Here is a 22,204-nt window from a genome sequence, read left to right as displayed (position 1 = left end):
ATGCAGAGGGGACAAGGAAACAGCCCGCTCTACTCTATGGGGCCTCCAATCTGATCTGCTCAGAGCTCAAGTCCTGCGGGAACGCGTGGGAACGGAGTTCCTGCACTTTTTTCACCGCAGGAACGCAGTTCCCTTTGCAGGACTAAAGCAGCCGAGCCGCCCGAGCCGATCCTTCACCAAGCGGCGATGCCCAGCTCGAGTCACTGTCAGGGGCAGGCGAACCTTAGTAATCCTTTATGTTACTGGCCGCTTCCTGTATATGGATTCATCGGGTAGTGTGTTCCAATGACAAAAATTCCCAGGAGACATTGCGGCATTGAGGAAGTGACGGGATACCCGCACACTACTCGATGAATCCATATACAGGAAGCGGCCAGTAACATAAAGGATTACTAAGGTACAGTGGATCGAAAAAAACAAACAAAAAAAACATGCGGTTTAGTAATTATGCATATGAGCTTATCATTTTTTTTTTTTTGGTGGGGGAGTGGATCTTGGGTGGGAGTTCCCACACTTTTTTCCCCAGGACTTGACCCCTGGATCTGCTCAGACGGAAGAACGGATCCCCTTCTGTTTTTTTTATAAATTTTTTTGCCCCACACACTACAAGGGTTAAATGTTCATTAAGTTTAGGGTGTTGCAAAAGAGGTTGTAATACCTTCTCCTAGCTCTAGTAGGCTCCCTCAGTTTGAGTGACCAATCTACCACAGTCACTCTGACCTGCTGCCATTACACTCTTGCCTACATCTCATTTGGTACAGGGTTAATGGCGGTGCACTAAACGTGATGCCGCCAAGGTTCAGCCCAAAGACCAAGCTTCCGAGAGAGAACATCACAAAAGCCTGCCGGAATTGGATGTTTGGTAAGAAATACAGTCTCTTCTGCAACCCCCTTGACTTAGGGAACATTTACCCTTATAGTGTGGGGGGCCCCACAGCAAATTATTTTTTTCACTCAAAGTTAGGCTTTAATGATTGTATAGCCTGCAGTTATTTTTGCAACATGGTAGTAACCAAAATTGTGCAACTTTTTTATTTGAAAGAGTGAGTGAACTCCTAAAATGATTAGAAAACTCACTTAGTAATTGCAATATTGACACCAATTTTTCTCTTTTCAAGGTTTTATTACTATTATTATCTAGTCTCTCACGTGCCTATACCATCAGTGACTTGATTCTTTAAGGCGCCATTCACATCTGTGCCTTCGGGGAAAGTGCAAATTCAGAGAACGCACAAAAAATGCACATCCATTTGTTTTTAATGGCACCCCAGATTTGGAAAGCAAACACGCATTTTGATGCACACAGAAATGTGTGGCAGACGCTTTAAAACACGCAGCAAAAAAATGCACAAACCGGATCGTAGCAAATGCTCCATGGGCTTCTTTGCCATGTTTGTTGCATGTAGGACAGCCTATTGAAATCAATTGTCTGCCCTATGTGTGCCAGAAAAATGTGTGAAACACACGTTTAAAAAAAAGCGCTAGGTGTGAATGAGGTCTTAATTATAAATTGAAATAAATACAGACTATAACAATTGGTGTCAATGCTGGTTGATAAAAAAAAAAATGTGTTTTATTACTATTACATAATTATTACTTAAGTACTTAAGGTACAGTCACATTCTAGAAGCCATTTATGCAGAGAAACAGAAAATCCAAAAAGTCCAAAAATGTTTTTTTACAACTGTAGTTAACAAAATAAACAGTTTAGTTGTTTTGACACATTTACACTGAAAATAGCATAGTCAAATTTGTAGAATCTTTTGTTGGTATATTAAAAGATTTGTTTTTCCTATTATTTACAGTAATTTCTGGATACACTCAAAATTAATCTGTAAAGCACAATAGAATTCTAGAATGTTGAGGATAAAATATTCACATGAACTGAGTGACACTATTGTAGACATATTGGCCCAGATTCACGTAGGGCGGCGTAAATTCATATTTACGCTACGCCGCCGCAACTTAGAGAGGCAAGTGCAGTATTCACAAAGCATTTGCATCTGAAGTTACAACGGCGTAGCGTAAATGTGCCGGCGTAAGCGCGCCTAAATCAAATGAGGAAGAGGTATGCAAACTAATCATGACCCCACGTAAATTACGTTTCGAACGAACGGCGCATGCTCAGTATCACGTCGAATTTTGAAAGTAAATTACGCCCGCTCGATGCTTAGTCTACGTGAACGTAACCTACGTACAGCCCCATTCACGGACGACTTACGCAAACGACGTAAAATACGACGCTGTTCGTACGTTTCCGACGTCCATACCTAACATGACTTACCCCTGCTTTATGAGGGGTAACTTTACGCCGGCGTCTGTCTTACGTAAACGACGTATCTTGATACGCACGTACATTCGTGAATCTGTGTATCTAGCTAATTAACATATTCAACGCGGAAATATACGGAAGCGCTACCTAGCGGCCAGCGGAAATATGCACCCTAAGATACGATGGCGTAGGAGACTTACGCCGCTCGTATCTAGGCAACTGTGAGGCGTATCTGATTCTATGAATCAGGCGCCGAGTTGCGACGGACCGCACTCAGAGTTACGGCGGCGTATATGGAGATACGCCGTTGTAACTCCTTTGTGAATCCGGGCCATTATGTATTATTTTGTTGTATATTACATATTGTGTTATTTTCTGCTTTTAATCTGGTCGGCTGCTGTATATGTGCCATCTATAAATCACATATTGTAAGTGCAAACTTAAAATCAAGCCAGGTTGAGATTCTTTATATAATATTATATCTATTATCCGCCATATGGATTTATTACATATCCACTTATTCCTAGAATGGTGTTGTTCTGCATATTCTACACCCATGAAGAAAGAAATTTATTTCTGAAACGCGTTGATTGATTTCTGCTTGACTGGTCCCTAGGTGACCACCACTTTGTCAACGGATATTGTGGAACACCTGTTTATGATAATTTGGATTTTTTTGTTTTATGTTATTGTACTACATCAGCCACAATCTGCTTTTAACAATGTGTTGATTGTCCTAATAAAGCTTGCACTCATATTTGATACTATGTAAACTTTTATACATCATCATTTTTACCATTTGGGACTTTAAAGTCCCTAAGGGGGGTTTCTCTTTGCACATTTAGACTACTGCACACATAGATCCATTTCTGTGCCAGTGTTGTTCCAAGTGTGCTAAGTGCTCGCCTTCTGAGTTCTCTCTGGATTTAGAAGGCACGGTTTACACTTTCTTATACAAATTTATATTTAATGTACTCTTGTCGAGTGCCATTTTTGACACACATTTCAGAGGGATCTTACTGGAACTGGCATAATATGCAATGAGGCTACAAATGTATGCAACTTACATACTATACAGATCCATTCATTTTGTTTTGTGTTCATGTAGTTCAGCTGAACATTACCCTGTTCCTTTGCTATTCAGATTTACTTATTTACTTATTTCTTAAAAACACCTCTCATGCATGAAGCTGATAAAGTATTTGTTGTAAGTATTTGAGCAAAGATAACGGGAGGTGCTATCATTTTTCTAACACATTTCTAACACATTCAGTGTGATGAGTTTCCTGCAAATAATCTCAATACAGCATTTTGTTTTTGTATACACAGGAACGTCCACGCGATATGGAGTCCTGTCCATGCCTTAGCCTGGCACTTATCAGAAAGTTTCAGGGCTGATCCTGCTCGCTGGGCAACAGATAAGTGTGTGGAATGGAGATCTGATGAGAAGAACAAACTGCCTGACTTCTTGACAGAAGTTGCAGACTGTCCTTGCACTTTGCAACAATCCAGAGCTGACACTGGTAGATACCATGTATGTGCCTAATGGGTTCAAACAATACATTTGGTATAGTTAAATGAGTATCATTTTAAGTGGAGGTTCATACCTTAACACATTGGTCTCCAAACTGCAGCCTGGGAGCCGGATGCAGCCCTTTGCTTGCTTTTATCCGGCCCTTGAGGCATTATTCCTCCCACTGACATTTACAATGATGACACCAATTATGGGGCACTGTTTCTCCCATTGACACTAATAAGGGGACAGTATTTCTCTCATGGACACCAACGATGGGGCACTATTTCTCTTATGAACACCAGTGATGGGACACTATTCTTCTCATGGACACCAATAAGGGGGCACAATTCCTCTTTCTGACACCAATTATGGGGCTGTATTCTTTTAATTGACACCAATGATGGGGCATCGTTCTCCCCCACCAATGCCAGGATATTTTCTTCTTCCATTGGCCACAGTCCAGCCCTCTAAAGTCTGAAAGGCCCTTTTTTATAAAGTTTGGAGACCCCTGCTTTAACAGAAATATGGGCAAGTGTGATATGAAAGAAAATGAAAAAGCTATTGCGCTAGCTAGAACCTAACCATCATTTAAGGGGGCACATAAGAGGGCCAGGAGAGTGGTAGAGAAGACCAAGTGAAGTGGATGCAGCTCCTCTTAGATTAGGCCTTGATATCCTGGTATAGTCTGTGAACTTCTTTTTTCACAGTACTTCATGCACTCTAATATTTAATTCAAACCAACACCTGTCCCATCTCTCCCTCTTATATTGAGGCCTAACCAAGCGGCTTACATGCTGTCCAGTGACTTCACAATATTTGTGGCTATTGTGTCTCAAATCACTCAAATTTTTATTGCAAGATAAAACCTGCCTGGTGTCTTTCTATTTGCAGTAAATAGAAAGACACAAGGCATATTTTCACAATTTTCAACCTTACAGTGATAGAAAAACCTAGAATTACTCTTGTCAAACCTTGGGATGTCAGCTATAAACTGACTGATGTGATCTCTTCCTCCTCTTTTTCCATAACGTTGTTCTTTATTACTTCATCTCCAACTTCATCTTCTTCTCCACAACCACCAGTCCACCCCCTCCTCTATTTCTTCCAATCCCACCAATCCTCTGCCAAGCAGATAAAGCCTGCCCTGTACTTTCATGCAACGCTGTATCCTGGCCTAGGGCAGCACTTTGCAGGGGGCAGCACGGAAAGTGTCCCCGCTGGCTTGTGCTACACTGTTGGTGTAATGCAAGCTGTTTCTAATTTTGACTGTCCTATCATCCTGGACCACAAACCTTCATCACTGTGCTATATGTTTTCTGCTGTACCATTGGCATTGTTCTATCTTCTTAGTCCTCTCCATAAAATTATCAGAAATTTGTGCTTGAAGTAGAACTATAGGCATCTTAGATAGAGTAAGGGAGGGTTATAGCCCCTGTCCGTTTATTTTTTTACCATCCCTGTCCCATTGCAGAGATTTCCCTTCACTTTCTGCCCCATAGCTAAACAGGAAGTGATAGGAAACCTATGCAAATTAAAGGAATCCATTCCCCCCACCCAGGCATTGAGAACTAGTATCCCCACTTGAAAATGTCAGAAAGGGGTGTGGCCTTGACAGGAAGGGGGTGGGTCATATTTAAATTAGGGGGTGCACAAGTTTAGTCAGGCCTAGGGCAGCACAAAACTTAAATACACCACTGCTTTCATGTGAAGGTAATCCTTCTCTTTCTTAAATTGTCCTCCTCTAATCCTCAAGGCCACAGAACAGCCACTTGCCTACAAGTTCTGCTAATGCACCCTTTCATCCTCCTTCTTTTAAAGGGTTCAGAGCAGCCACTTGTCTGCAAGTGCTGCTAATGCATTATTTCTCTCCTCCTATTTCTCTTCAATGGTGCTAAGCATCTATTTTTTCTTATGCTGCTGTAGAGGATACAGTATTATAAAAAAAAGGGGCCAGCAACAGGATAGTTTTCATTAAGAATAATTAATACTATTAACCTGACATATGTCTAACTTTTATTGTATCTATGGGTATAGGGGGTGCAGGAAATGTGAATCATATTATGTAAGGTGGTTTAGATGCACACTATTTTATGCACTTTTTTTCAAACAATGCAAAACAAGGGAAAAGACCCCTATAATAGAAAAAGTGGCTTAGGTGTTGACAATTGAAGAGCCAGGCATCCGTTTTTCCACCAGATAATGGATTTGTGTGTGTACAGATCTGTGTACCCCAGCACTGCAGTTTAAAAAAACTTAGTAAGTTTACATCTACTTAACCCCTTCACACCTAGGGGTAAAACAAATTTTAATGCCTAAGCACAATTTTGCTAATTTGACATGTGTTAGTAAAACCATACATATTACAGCTACTTTTTGCATCCAGTTTTTTTTTTCCAGGACAAATTGGGCTTTTATTTGGTAGTGAATGGTTATGTATTTCTCCTTATTTTATTTATTATTGTTATCAAAGGAATACTGGCCCAAATTAGTAAAAAGATATATATTTTTTTAAATGTAGCTGTATATTTCTTGTTACTACCATAACCTACCACCAAAGAACAACCCAAAAAAAATTCTCCTCCTTTTCCTGACGATTGCCGTGATATAATGTATGTGTATGTTATTATTTTTTTTGTACCCGTAGTACAGTCCAATAGTGCACATTTTGCTTCTTTTTTTTGTCCTACCTAAAATACACTGGCACTAATTGACACTGATTCTAATAAAAAAAATCCTGTTCAAAATATAATGACCCTGACCCTTGACCCAGGCCCTGACTTTGACCCAAACACTAACCCTGGCACTAACCTAGATCAAACCTTGATCTAGCTATTATATATATATATATATATATATATATATAAAATTGCTAGATCAAGGTTTGATCTAGGTTAGTGTGTAATATATATATATATATATATATATATATATATATATATATATATTAGGGCTGTTACTGATCAAAATTTTTGTGTTTGATTAATCGTTTTTTTTTTATCGATTAATCGACTAATTTCGATTAATTATAAAGCATATACAGATCCAACTACTTTTAGCTGATCTCCTTGCAGGCCGATTCCCAGTGCAGCTACCAACCACAGGGAAAATGGATAGCAGGATACAAAAAACACACAAAGGCAGTGCTCGATGGGAATAGCATTAAAACTTTCATAGTCTTCAAGTAGGTAACCAAATAAATATTGCACTGGAGATAAAATCGATGTAGCTACATAAACTGTAAAAATGGTGCGAGTAATACCAACGGTACCAAAAGCAGTCATAAAAACATGTAGCTAAGTATGATACTGGTATAAAAATGTGTACAACGATACCACTGCTGAATCCAGATGAGGAGAGGTTAACATCAGTCCATTGGCATGTAGATGTTCCGTGAAGGGAACTATCACAACTCCCAGTGGATGGTTGTAGAATCCCAGGTTGATAGAGGGAAGTGATAGAGGGAAGTGTAACAGCCCTTGTGTGTGGCAGAAAGTGAGGTCCCGCCGGCATGCAGATATGAAGGCACAGCAAAGGAGCCCCTCAGATGGACACGGCAAGCCCCGCCTGTGTCCGTGACGTTACCGGATCTCCGACGGAACTCCCTGAAGGCCCAGAAGCCAGCGGAGAGGTGAGTACCAATCAAAAGAATTTTAAATCGATCCAAAAGATTTTGATCGATCAAAAAAATTTAAGATTAATCGATTAATTAAAAGTTAATTTCCACAGCCCTAATATATATATATATATATATATATATATATATATATATATATATTACACACATTTTTTCCTCTCTGCAAGGAAAGAGAAACATACATTGTATCTTTCCTCTCCATTCACAGAGAGAGAAACACAGGGGTGGGCTTCAGAGTGACTGATTGCTGGGGTAGCCAATCAGAGGCTACCACAGCGATCAGGCGACCCAGAATCAGGAGTTCCAGATCCCGGTCGTTAGTAGTGGGCCCAGTGCTCTTTGCGGCGTGTTCCCATCACAAAGGGAGATGCACATATTTGCGGCCTCACGGAAAAAAGCCCAGTGCAGTGAGGCCGCATATATGTGTTGTGCCAGAGGGGTTAAAACACTCTGGTCTACAGTGCCTAGACGCTCTACACTAATTTGTTCTTATGAATTTTATCAGCAGCACTTTCTATGCTTTCCTTATCTGAGATAAGAACATTATCAATATTGTTGCTCCGAACCCAACATTATCAAACACCAACTGATTGGTCCTTCTAAATGGTCTGACCTAAGTTCAAAGGCCAGGAAGTGCATTATGTTTAGTTGGTTGCTATGGCAGTAAAATCATGCATTAGTTTACTGGGTCTGCAAATCTCAAGCAGTCTGGGTTCCCTTCAACTAAAGTCTCACCCCTACTTATAGGGTTGTACAGTCTTTCAAATGCAGCATCTAAGCCTTACTCGCTTCCCACTTAGTATCTATGTCAAAACTCTATTTCTTACCAGTTCACTTAAATCAGAGATGGGATCTGGCTGGGAGTCTTGAGACTGGGTGATGCAAGTCTTTGGAGCAACTCTAGAGAGTTAGTGAAGTTTCTTTAGAGACTGGGAGAAAACTAAAAATAGTGTGTAACTTCAGAGTATACGGGAGATTGATATTACTGCAAAGTGTCTATATATACTTTTCAATGTGAATCTAAACTTTCCATGGTGTATTCTGAGACCCCCTATCCCAGTAGGTAGGTTTTAACTTAAGCCCATATTCAGAGCTCATGCTGTGCTCCTTGTCTGTTTCACCATCCAATACAAGGTGCATTGCATTGCATCATGGGATGGTTGGTGGGATTTCATAGATCCAAGCTAGAGCTAAAATTTAGACTTCTCTAGTGATACAAACATACAAATATAAGTGCTCACTAATTATAACATTATCCATAACTACGCTTCTGCACTGCAGCACCAAGAGATTGTGCCTTTGAGCCCTGGTTCGCACTGACTGCAGGAATGAAATTATGCGAGTTTAGCTGAACTCGCACCATTTCACTCCCACATGTCAGTCCCGATTTTGGCAGGGTTTCTGTACAGATGTCAATAGAAATCGCACCCCGAAATTGCAAATAGTAGTACAGAAACTACTTTTTGATATCGGTGCAATGCCGCAAATGTTAAGGAAAGTGCCATTGCTGGCAATTGCCGCCGATTTGACATATCAAATCGTACCAATGTGAGCCAAGGCTGAAAGTGGGTTCAACTAAAGAACAAAATAAGTATCATGTGCAGAAGGAAAAGTTAACTGTGTGTCTACTGGAAATGGACCAAAAAGCACCCTAATTTTAGTAGAGAACAAGATAATCATATGCAATTTTCATCATTTGTACCCTTGTCAGTCCTTCACAAGAAATACCAACAGCACAGACAATTGAGGCAGAGATAGTTCATACTTTAGGACAGATCATTCTACACAAATAGAAAAGTAAATTGTATATGAAATTAATATATTTTCTTCTGGATCTTTCAGACAGATTATGGATGCAACATTGAAAAGGGAAGTGTGTGCACCTACCATCCTGGTGCTGTGCACTGTGTGAGGAGCATACAAGCAAGGTAATGTGTAGAGTCATACTCCACTAAATTATGTCATTCATGATGTCTTGTATCAGTATAATAGCCTAGCTAAACTACTTACTAAAATTCCCATAGGGAAATCTGCTTTTGCTAATCTCGTGTTACCGCATGTTAGTAAAAGTTTGGTGAGAGACGATTCGTGCCTTTCAGTCTGTTACAGCGTGACGAATGTGCTATCAGTTGTCAGAACCAGCACATGCGTATCAGGTGTCAGAAATGTCAGATATTCTTGCTAGATTTCAAGCAACACCAATTTTAATCCCAGTTATAAATCCAAACAATTTTCACCCTGATGTAATGGGAAACTTTTTTTTATATATACACAAGCAAGTATATCCATGAAAGCTATGGTGGAAAGGAACTACAGGATTTAAAAGGACCCCAGTTGAAACAGTGTGTAGCATGGTAGAGTCTTCTTAAAACAGAAGGTATTCACATGCCTCGTTCCATCACGTATTCTATTTATTTATTTTTAAACACCTCAATGCCGCGTATACACGACCATTTTTAATGGTCTAGAAAAAACAACGTTTTTTTTTTACGTGATTCTTGTCAAGCCTGCCTTGCCTACACATGGTCGTGAAAAAAAAAAATGCTCGAGCAAAGCGCGGTGACATACAACACGTACGACGGCACTATAAAGAGGAAGTACCATTCGGATGGCGCCACCCTTGGGGCTGCTTTTGCTGATTTCATGTTAGTAAAAGTTTGGTGAGAGATGATTCACGCTTTTCAGTCTTCGTGCTTTTCAGTCTGTTACAGCGTGACGAATGTGCTATCTCCATTACGAATGCTACTTTTACCGAAGATGCACTCCCATCTCATACTTTATTCTGAGCATGCGCGGGTTTCTAAGCATACACACGAACGCGTTTCTCATCGTAAACCAGCCCGTTGAGAAACACGACAAGGAAATTGAGACTCCCAACGAGAAAAAAGAGAACTTGTTCTCTTTTTTTCCCGTCGAGATCCACAACAGTTTTCTCGACGAAAAACATACACACGACCGTTTTCCTCGACAAAAAAGCTCTGCCACCAATTTTCTTGATAGATTTTGTCGAGGAAAACGGTCGTGTGTACGAGGCCTCAGAGTGGTTGACTTGGTATAAGAAAAATGTATGTTCTCAATTTTGCTCGGGCTTGCATCCAATAGAGGGGGTGGATTTACTAAAACTGGAGCATGCAAAATGTGGTGTAGTTTAGCTTCCAGGTTTTATTATCAAAGTTTAAATGAGCAAGCTGAAGTTAGAAGCGGATTGGCTACCTTGCACAGCTGCACCAGATTCTGAGTGCTCCAGTTTTAGTAAATCTCCCTCAATATTCTTTGCTTATAATGTTCCTATTCTTTGTAAATCAGCATTGACATATATTCTTTGTATAATGATTCCTAATGTCTATTTTAATTTTGTTTCTCAATTCAAACATACTGTATATGTTTAGTGCTGTATTTAGACATTCTGACCTTTCCACACATGAATGATAGAGACTTTTAATACAAGCTCCACAGCTTTTCTTTTTATTCATAAATTTGCAGAAGATTGAAACTAAATAAGAATGAAATTGTCACAGTTTGTATATTTTAAATGTTGATACCATCCATCTTACCCTGATGCCCTAGGTGCTAGGGTACAAGTGCTATTATGGATATGCAACCGATTTGTGTGAACGTGTCCAGGTACATTTTCTAGAGACATAGGGATTCATTTACTAAAGGCTGTTTGCTTTGCAACGGAGTTTACCCTAGAGCTTAAAGGGGTTTTCCACCCATTTTTTAAGTTTATTAAAAGTCAGCAGCTACAAAAAGTGTAGCTGCTGGCTTTTAATAAACTGACACTTACCTGCTCCAGCGTTCCAGCGAAGCGCCGGCGTCTTCATTGTCACTGTGGGCACCCGGCCGTGACAGCTTTCGGCTCCACGGCCGGGCACCCACGGCGCATGCGCGAGTAACACTGCGCATGCGCGCGGCGTGGCCCGGCGCTGCGCTGTTTGATTGGACAGGCGATCGCCTAGGACCTGACGTGTCCTAGGCGATCGCCTACAGGGAGGGGCTGCCAAAAGGCGATTAAGCTTAATCGCCTTTGCAGCCCCTCGGCGGAAGGAGGAAGTGGGACAGGAAGTCCCCTTCTCCTGAAGCCCCCACTCCCCCCCCAAAAAAATTACATGCCAAATGTGGCATGTAAGGGGGAGAGGAGTGGGTTAAGAGGAAGTTCCATTTTTGGGTGGAACTCCTCTTTAATAAATATGAAGTTTCAGTTTGCAAAGAATACCAAATTATGTGCAAGGAAAATTAAAAACACGATTTTGGTTACACATGATAAGATGATGGCGGTCAGCAGAGCTTCACCTCATTCATTAAGCTCTGGAGCAATTTCCCTTGCAAAGTGCAACTTCAATACCAAAGTAAACCACATTTTTGCCTTTAGTAAATGAACCCCATAGTTTTAAAGCATTCTTGTTTGATGGGGTTCCTCAAATGTTATAGTGTCCTGATAGCATTCCCATATTTTCTAAACATTTCTGGAAATGCCCCTTTGCATGTATTCAGCTAGTCTCGGAAATTCTCCTTCCATGCATAGGCTCTAATATACTTTTGGCTGTAACATTCATTTAGCTTCTTTTTAACCTGGCCAGTTGCCGAATCTACACCACCCTGTCGAGTTCACACTCTCCTGTAGTTTCACAGAATACAGAGGCAATGTAATTGAATGGCTAACATAGCTAATGGGTGCTATTTGTGGTGGAGTCATATTTTTTGATGCTCACCCAGTAACACCCACATAAATTAAATGAAAGTGCTGTAGTCCTCCCACCCACTGCCAGAGAAGAGAGAAGTGGAACTAACTGATTATGTGACTGCAATTTCTTATTTTTTTTTTTACACCAAGAAGCTATCTTTGAACAAAGGCAGAAGACAAAGGGTTAGAATTGGAGTTATGCTTTAAACTCTTTTAACGATAGAAACTAGAATGACTGGACACATGGACACTGGCTTAATGTGCTTCTCTATGGAATGAAAACTAATCAATGTTGGTGGGAGGGGCCAGCAGGGTGCTGAGCATACCTTCCTGAATACTTCACAGCTCCCTGCTTCCTGTAAAGCACTGTTTAATGTATCATTAATATAAACTAAATCATATTGTTACCCAAGCGTGTATTAACAAATTTCTGTTGCTTATCTGGGGCTTTTTCTTTCTCTATAGCCCTCGGTATGCAGCGGGGCAGCAGTGCTGTTATGATGCCCATGGAGTACAGGTTCTTACAAGTGATTCAATAGGGGGCAGCACACCAGACCGTGGACATGACTGGGGTTCCCCACCATATAGAAAGCCTCCCAGAATACCAGGCTTCTCTCACTGGTTGTATGACGTAATCACATTCTACTACTGTTGTTTGTGGTCAGATAACTGCCAGTACTACATGGAACTTAGACCCTCCAGCGACTGCCACACTTATAAACCACCAAAAGTCGGTATGTTAGAACGTTTGTTCTAGGACATTGCTTTACAATTTATATTTTTAATTTGAAAAATAATATTTGTGTCTCTTCTTCTGTAGCTTCAGCATTTGGTGAGCCTCATGCTTATACATTTGATGATGTGCCTTACACCTTTAAAGGTAAAGGGGAATATGACATGGTGGTTTCTACAAACCCAAATCTAAGGATTCAGTGTCGGACGTCACCTTTTTATGGTATGTTAATCAGATAGATGCATGTTCTGACCATGGATCTTTGGAAATTCACACAAGTGAACCTATGTGCCTTAATTATTAAAAATAAGTCAAGATGTTTGCAGGGGCAGGATAATACACCATCTTTTTATGTAAATGCAAAGGTTTAATCAGCCTATATTTGCCTGATTCCTTCTTTCCTCTCTCAATCAATGCTAAGAACTTTTTTTTTTCTTAAACAAAACATTTCTGTTTTCATTACATACCTTATTTTTGACCCAGTGATGTCATCACTGGCTTAATGTGCTTCTCTGTGGAATGAAAACTAATCAACGTTGGTGGGAGGGGCCAGCAGGGTGCTGAGCATACCTTCCTGAATACTTCACAGCTCCCTGCTTCAGTACTCCTCTCAAAAACAATGGGATGGGTCTTGGTTAGTCTGGGTGAGTGGGCAGGCTGCATTTGCATGAATAGGTAACACCTACATATCCCTTGATAAAAAACAGTGCTATTGGTTGAAACATGTCGGGTAAAATATCATCGCTGTGACGCCAACATCATCACTGGTAGGCTGCCTCACATGGATAGAGAAAAATTGGGAACAACTGCGCTAGGTTGAAAAATCGGATTGACAAGCAGCAATTAAATTGTGTATAAACAAAGTAAATAACAGGAAAAAAAGGGATAATTGCGCTAAACCAAACTGTGCACTTGTATCAAATGAACAATTAAGGCATGTGCCAAAGTGCATGTGCTAAACATCTAAATTAACACTCTAAAAATGAATACTTATATGTATCGCATGGAGTCAGGGGGCCTGAAGCCGCCTGGCCCTGCTGAGCAATAGTGTGTAAGCCCAGTGATCAATGACACAAATAAATGTGAAAAAATGTGACAACACTAATTGCTGATAAAAATAGACCACAGAAGTGATGAGTGAAGTCCATGAAATCCAAAATGAAAAAAAAAAAATATAGAAATCAAATGTGTGATGAGTCCATATAGCAGAGAAGACACCGTGAAAGCTTCAAAATGCTGTTGCTAGGCACCAGACGTGAATCCACCACCAATCATGCAGCTGCTTACCAGAAATCAAGGTCCTGCCGGACCACTATCAACATATCTCTCAACCATAGATCTTTAAAGCAGCAGTAGATCCTCCACTTGCGCTAGAATCATGCCGTGCTCAACGATGGATATAAAAAAAAAAAACAGAGCTCCACATAGCATAAAATCCGGGTAATTTATTTAAAACAGGAGTAGACAGATATACAACTCACATTTCGTGAATAGATCACTTCGCCTCGGGGTACGTACCCCGAGGCGAAGTGATCTATTCACGAAACGCGTCGGGTGGAGTGAGTGACGTGTGGACGCCATCCCTTTCATTACTCCCACGAGTGGCTTTGTCCCTGGATACGTCCGGCCGGCGTTACAGGCCAAATGCTGTTTTTATCAACCCAAATGTGAGTTGTATATCTGTCTACTCCTGTTTTAAATAAATTACCCGGATTTTATGCTATGTGGAGCTCTGTTTTGTTTTTTTATATCCATCGTTGAGCACGGCATGATTCTAGCGCAAGTGGAGGATCTACTGCTGCTTTAAAGATCTATGGTTGAGAGATATGTTGATAGTGGTCCGGCAGGACCTTGATTTCTGGTAAGCAGCTGCATGATTGGTGGTGAATTCACGTCTGGTGCCTAGCAACAGCATTTTGAAGCTTTCACAGTGTCTTCTCTGCTATATGGACTCATCACACATTTGATTTCTATATTTATTTATTGCCTCACATGGATGCATGCGCTCTGCGCTCAGATGGGCTCTGTTTGATCAACACACCTCTGAAGCCTGCCTCTGATACGCTCGTTTGAGCTGTGTAATTAGCGGGAGAAGGCAGCCACCACCAACCAGGAAGTCTGCAAAGGACATCCATGCTCCTCCTAGCCAACGGATAGCAGGAGATTTCATCCCCAGAATGGGGGCTACTGTACCTTGCCGGTATATCAAAGAGCAAATGCAGACAAACAATTTCATACACAGCTAAAGCACAAATACATTAGATTTTAGCAGCCAGAACCTAAGACTCATGAAGGCAATCTTCCCAAATCATCTTTGCTATATGACTTCACAACATAAGACAGCTCACAAAGCCTTTTCTCTGTGCAAGTTGTATGCCACACTCCTTCCTCTGTCAGCTGTTTGCTTTATGTTGGATTAAAAATGGTATCATTAAAAAGTATTTCATGACACTTTAAAGTAGTTGTAAACCCCTTACATTCATCCAGTAAAGTGATTGGCCTCAGGTAATACACAGAGATTAAACAAATCCTCCAACATAAGTTGTACCTATTTATCTGCAGTGCTCCCTTCCTATATCTGTTTAAAATCTTGAATTTATAATGCTTGCCTAAGCTGTCAGAGCTCAGTGGGGAGAGCCCCCCCCCCCCACACACACACACACACGTTCACACAGCACAGCACCCGGGAACAGTGCTGAGGCAAAAAAATTATTTAGAAGGGAAATCGAAGGAAAAAATAAGTGAACCAACAATGCACTAGCTAAAAGGAACCTATTTAGAAAATAGAAAACAAACCTTTACAACTCCTTTAAAGAGTGATAGTTACATGTAATGACATACTATATTTCTTCCAGTAACAGCATGCAGCAGGGAGACTTTTACTTAAAGGGGTTGTAAACCCTCGTGTTTTTACACCTTAATGCATCCTATGCCCCCCGTTTTACTTACCTGAGCCCCGAACTTCCATGGGCATGATCCTGCATTGCTCTCTCCGCGGCTTCTTGACTCTTTATTGGATAGATTGATAGCAGCGCAGCCATTGGCTCCAACTGCTGTCAATCAAATCCAATGGCGTGGCCGCCGGGGGGCGGGGACAAATTATACACCCGGCGTCTATGGACGCCAAGTATATGACACAGGAGCGCGCCCGCAAGGTAACCCCCAGAGTTTCCCAGAGGGGGTTATCTAATGCGGGAAGGAGCTGCAATAGCCGTTGTGGGACCCCAGAAGAGGATGATTGGGGCCACTCTTTACAAAACAAACTGCACAGTGAAGGTAAGTATGACATGTTTGTTATTTAAGAAAAAAAAAACTTGAACCTTTAATATCACTTTAATTCTGTGTTCATGCACATACTCTGGAGATTGATAACTGAGAAGTCTATGAGCCATTAATGAACATACAGTAAAATGGAAATTAATCACGAGGAGTTATCAAGTACTCTGGAGACTGGTTAACACACACAGGAGAGTGGACATTGAGGGAGAAACATACCTACTGCGGGGACTGATCACTGAGGTGTTAATGGATATACTGTACACTGGAGACTCATCATTGATGAATTAATGCACATACAGTACTGTGGAGTAGGGATGAGCTTCGTGTTCAAGTCGAACCCATGTTCGACTCGAACATCGTATGTTCGACCGTTCGTCGAAATATGAATGTTACGGGCTGTTCGCGCCAAATTCGAGTGGCGCGTCGCGGCCCATAATTCACTACTGGTCGTGTCCTCTGTAGTTTGCACCTAAAGCTACTTGGCATGTACTGCCCGTGTCCTCTGTAGTTAGCACCTAAAGCTACTTGGTGTGTACTGCATGTGTCCTCTGTAGTTTGCACCTTAAGCTACTTGATGTGTACTGCCCGTGTCCTCTGTAGTTTGCACCTAAAGCTACTTGGTGTGTACTGCACGTGTCCTCTGTAGTTTGCACCTAAAGCTACTTGGTGTGTACTGCACGTGTCCTCTGTAGTTTGCACCTAAAGCTACTTGGTGTGTACTGCACATGTCCTCTGTACTAGTTTGCACCTAAAGCTACTTGATGTGTACTGATCGTGTCCTCTGTAGTTTGCACCTAAAGCTACTTGGTGTGTACTGCACGTGTCCTCTGTAGTTTGCACCTAAAGCTACTTGGTGTGTACTGCCCAAGTCCTCTGTAGTTTGCACCTAAAGCTACTTGGTGTGTCCTGCACGTGTCCTCTGTAGTTTGCACCTAAAGCTACTTGGTGTGTACTGCCCGTGTCCTCTGTAGTTTGCACCTAAAGCTACTTGGTGTGTACTACCTGAGTCCTCTGTAGTTTGCACCTAAAGCTACTTGTTGTGTACTGCCCCGTGTCCTCTGTAGTTTGCACCTAAAGCTACTTGGTGTGTACTGCCCGTGTCCTCTGCAGTTTGCACCTAAAGCTACGAGGTGTGTGTACTGCCTTTGTCCTCTGCAGGCCATTAGTATGTCTGGAAGGACAACAAGGAGAGGCAGAGAGTCACGAGGGCAAGCAGGCTCTGTGTCTAGAGGCAACAGTGCTGGCCGTGGACACGGTGCATCCTCATCAGCACGTGGCCGTTGGACACGCTCGTCCTTGTTTTTTGCAGCTGGCCGTGTTGAGCCGCAACATACCAAAGACTTGGTAGAGTGGATGACCAAGCCGTCCTCATCCTCCTCATCCTCTCTCACCCAGGCTCAGGGTACTTTGTCTGGCAAAGCAGCTGCCAAGGCGTCCTCTTCCCTCTGCTCAATGGCATCAGTCACTCCTTCCCTAGCCCCACCATGTCCTCCTGAGAAGTCCCCCGAACTGTTTAAACACAGTGTTGGGTACATGTTGCATGAGGATGCGCAGCGTTTAAAAGGCTCCGATGATGGTACACAGCTAGAGGAAGGCAGTAACGTGAGCCCAGAGAGAGGGGGTGCCCAAGAAGGACAGCAATCTGGCAGTCATGTTCCCCCAGCTGCAGCATACTGCCAGGTTTTCTACAGTGATGAGGAGGAAAGGGATGATGAGGTCACTGACTCGTGGGTGCCTGATAGGAGAGAGGAGGAGGAGGAGGCACAGGCACATCTCCAACAAAGCAGGATTCCCTCCAGGGGCCAGCTTAAGGGCAGCACACCGACTGCATCACAACGCAGAGCTATGCATGTGCAGGGCGCTGCTGTGTCTCAGCATTATTCCAAAAGTTCTTTGGTGTGGGCCTTTTTTGAGACGAGTGCATCAGATCGCACCGCTGCTATTTGCAACATATGTCTCAAGCGTATCTCGTGTGGCCAAAACATCACCCGCTTGGGCACCACATGCTTGACCAGACATGTGTCGACCTGCCATGCAGTTCGTTGGCAAGCGTACCTCAAAGACCCACACCAAAGAACAAAGCGGACATCTCCTTGCCCCTCATCAGCTGGGATCTCCAACCCCACTATACCCTCAGTCCCCTCTGAAGCCTGCACTGATAGGACTGAAGGTGTAGAATTAGGTGTGTCACAGCCTAGTTCATACGGGCAATCTACTATCGGTACACCGATGGCAGATTGTACCAGGCAAATTTCCCTGCCCCAGCTGCTGCAGTGCCGAAAGAAGTTCTATCCCAGCCATTCACCTGCCCAGCGGTTGAATGCTAGCTTAGCTAAATTGCTAGCACTTCAACTGCTGCCTTTTCAGTTGGTATATTCTGCCCCCTTCCGTGAGTTTGTGGAATATGCGGTACCTCAGTGGCAAGTTCCCAAACGCCACTTTTTCTCACGGAAGGCAATTCCGCCATATGGAAGGCAATGTCCATGCCTCGCTGGACAGGGCAGTCATTGGTAAGGTGCATATTACTGCTGACTCATGGTCCAGCAGGCATGGACAGGGACGTTACCTATCTTTCACATGGCGCATTGAGTGACTCTGCTGGCAGCTGGGAAGGACGCAGGACAAGGTACAGTAGTGTTAGAGGTTGTTCCGCCACCACGCCTTCAAAATGCTACTACTGATTGTGACACACCTCTCTCCTCCACCCCCTCCCCTTCTTCTTCCTCTGTGGCCTCTTCCTGTGCTGATGTGTCCTCGGAACCAGCGGTGCTCCGTAGGCGTTCAAGGGGCTACGCAGGTACGCAGGCAAAGAGATGCTATGCGGTTCTTGAGCTGGTGTGCTTGGGGGACAGGAGCCACACTGGGGCAGAGGTTTTGTCAGCTCTGCAGGGGCAGGCTCAGAGGTGGTTGACGCCACGCCAGCTTAAGCCAGGAATGGTGGTTTGCGACAATGGCACCAACCTCCTCTCCACCCTGCGACAGGGACAACTGACCCATGTGCCCTGTTTTGCTCATGTCCTTAATTTGGTGGTGCAGCGGTTCTTGGGCAGGTACCCAGGCTTACAGAATGTCCTGAAGCAGGCCAGGAAAGTCTGTGTGCATTTCCGACGGTCATAAAATGCCAGTGCTCAGCTGGCTGACCTCCAAAGGGAATAGAACCTGCCCAAGAACCGCCTAATCTGTGACATGCCCACCAGGTGGAACTCTACGTTGGCCATGCTGCAGCGGCTGCACACACAGCAGAGGGCCATCAATGAGTATCTGTGCCAATATGGCAGCAGAACTGGGTCAGGGGAGCTTGTTTTTTTCCCCACGCCAGTGGGCCTTGATCAGGGATGCATGTACTGTCCTGTCACCATTTTAGGAGGCCACGAGGATGGTGAGCAGTGACAGTGCATGCATTAGTGAGACTGTCCCTCTTATTCACATGTTTGAGCACACGCTGCATGGAATAATGGACAGGGCCCTTGAGGCAGAACAGAGGGAGGAAGAGGAGGACTTCCTTACCTCTCAAGACCCCCTTTATCCACACAGTGTTCCTGCTTGCCCACCTATAACACAAGAGGACAAGGAGGAGGAGGAGGATTGTGTCAGCATGAAGGTGGAGCCTAGCACTTAGCATCAGCAGCAGTCTTCAAGGGATCAATTACAGTCCCAAGGAACCCATGGACTTGTATGTGGCTGGAATGAGGTGGCTGCGGATCATGTCGTCCTCAGTGACCCAGAGGACTCCGCACCGAATGCCTCAGCAAACCTACGCTGCATGGCCTCCCTGATCCTGCAAAGCCTGCGGAAGGATCCTCATATTAATGCTATCAAGGAGAGGGATCATTACTGGCTGGCAACTCTCCTTGATCCACGTTACAAGAATAAGGTTGCGGACCTTATCTTTGCCGGCGCAGAGGGAGCAGAAGATGAAACATCTTCAGGGGGCCTTGCAGAAAGGTCTGTGCAACGCGTTTCCAGAGACTGGGGGGTTACAAAATCCTGTTCCTGGACAACGTGTTGCTGAGGCTTTGGTCAGTCACAGAAGGAGCGGTGGTCGTCTGACCGATGCGTTCAGACATTTTTTTAGTCCGCAGCCCCAAGGTATGACCAGTTCCAGCAAACATCGCCAGCGTCTGTTTTACATGGTGCGGGAATACCTAGGGGCAAGATCAGACTTGGACACCTTTCCCACCGAAAATCCTCTGGCTTAATGGGTCTTGAGGATGGATCACTGGCCAGAGCTTGCACAGTACGCAATTGAGCTACTGGCTTGTCCTGCATCCAGCGTTCTTTCAGAACGCACATTCAGTGCTGCTGGAGGCTTTGTAACCGATCACAGGGTGCACCTCTCCACCAACTCGGTCGATCGACTGACCTTCATAAAAATGAATCAGGCTTGGATCACCACCAGCTACCAAGCACCTGATGCTGATGTAACTGAATATTTTTTTTGAAATGTCAAGACTGCCTATGCTGATGCTGAGTGACTATCCTGTTATGCTGAGTGAATATCCTTTTCCTCCTCAATGATCTTGCTGATAGCTTGTAAGAACATTGTTGGTTCTGGGCACCGCCACCAGTGGCTAAGGCCCAATTTTTCTGCCCCTGTTTAACAGAGGCGTGTAATTACAATTTTTAATGCAATACTTTGCAGCGGGCTCATTCCTGCGCTCCAACTAGAGTATCTGTGAGGGGTTGCAGTGCTGTGGCACCAGTGCCTAAGGCTCAATTGTTCTGCCCCTGTTTAACAGAGGCATGTAATTACAATTTTTGGTGCAATGCTTTGCAGTGGGCTCATTCCTGCACTCCAACTAGAGTATCTGTGAGGGGTTGCAGTGTTGTGGCACCAGTGCCTAAGGCCCAATTTTTTTGATCTAATATTTCACAGCAGGGCGTTCCAGCGCCCCCCAAGACTAACTGTGAGGGCTTACAGTGTTGTGGCAACACCAACACCTAGGGCCCAAATGTATGCAGAGTATATAAAGCAGGCCCATATTTTCAAACATCCAACTTACAAACGACTTCTACTTGCAAACGGAAAGAGACAACAGGAAGTGTCTCCTGTCCACTGATGTTTTATCACTAATCCTTGTTTCACAAAAAAAATTTTTTTTTCAAAAAATCATTTGTCATTGGGACAGAAAGTGAGGTGCAATCTTCTGAACAGATGCACACAGACAGCAAAACAAATTTTACAGGGGTGATAACCCTTCTCTATGTTTTCAGAAAAGCTTAAAAAAAGATTTTATGGCTGAAGCTACACTTTAAAGAAGTACCAGTTGAAAATTACAAACAGATTCTGCTTAACAACAAACCTACAGTCCCTGTCTTGTGTGCGCTGCCTGTATACTGCTGTTCAAAGTATATAGGGCCAAAGGGGCTTGTAATGACCTGGGGGGAGGGGGGCGGGGAAACCCATGCTATTTTTCTCAGTGATTTTCATCCATATTGCAGGGACCAAACATTACATTAAAGCCGCAAGCAGTCTTAAATTACTTTTTTCTTATAGTAATCTCATTTGTGCAGGGACAGTTCTAAACATGTGCCACTTCACAGGCATACTATAGACACCCAGCAGGTACGATATTTAAAGGATTTTTTTTTTCACTTTAAGCATCATTAAAATCACTGCTCCAGAAAAAACGACCGTTTTTAAAACGTTTTTTCCATTGATACATGTTCCCTGGGGCAAGACCCGGGTCCCCAGACCTGTTTTCCGACAATAACTTGCATATTAGGCTTTAAAATGAGCACTTTTGAATTTGAAAGTTCGAGTCCCATTGACGTCAATGGGGTTCTAAATGTTTGCGCGAACGTTCGGTCCGTTCAAAGGTTCTGGTGCGAACTGAACGGAGGGGTGTTCGGCTCATCCCTACTGTGGAGTCGGTTCATTGAGGGGTCAATCCACATAATTTGAAAGTGTTTATTGAGAGGTTGATACACATGGGGACTAATCATGAATGGTTTCAGCACAAACTTTGATGTGTCTTAACTGAGGGGTAAATGCACACATGCTGTTTTATAAGTGGTTAGGGCAAGTGGTGACAAATGTGTTTTTAGCTGAATGCAGTATTAGACGCTAATTATCTGCATAAAGA

General features: G+C 43.1%; 1 protein-coding gene across 2 annotated transcripts in view; it reads left to right on the top strand.

Annotated features, from left to right (window-relative positions):
• Nucleotides 1-22,204, top strand: part of SUSD2 (sushi domain containing 2) — a 320,283-nt gene that overhangs the window by 130,510 nt on the left and 167,569 nt on the right. For both annotated transcript variants that reach the window (XM_040345523.1, XM_040345532.1), the window contains exons 6-9: nucleotides 3,602-3,806; nucleotides 9,265-9,350; nucleotides 12,572-12,840; nucleotides 12,927-13,061. In XM_040345523.1, the coding sequence (XP_040201457.1) occupies nucleotides 3,602-3,806; nucleotides 9,265-9,350; nucleotides 12,572-12,840; nucleotides 12,927-13,061 (695 nt within the window). The remainder of the gene's footprint in view (nucleotides 1-3,601; nucleotides 3,807-9,264; nucleotides 9,351-12,571; nucleotides 12,841-12,926; nucleotides 13,062-22,204) is intronic.

The sequence above is a fragment of the Rana temporaria genome, chromosome 1, assembly GCF_905171775.1.
Source record: "Rana temporaria chromosome 1, aRanTem1.1, whole genome shotgun sequence".
NCBI classification, from domain to species: domain Eukaryota; kingdom Metazoa; phylum Chordata; class Amphibia; order Anura; family Ranidae; genus Rana; species Rana temporaria.
This window is presented reverse-complemented; position numbering and strand designations above follow the sequence as displayed.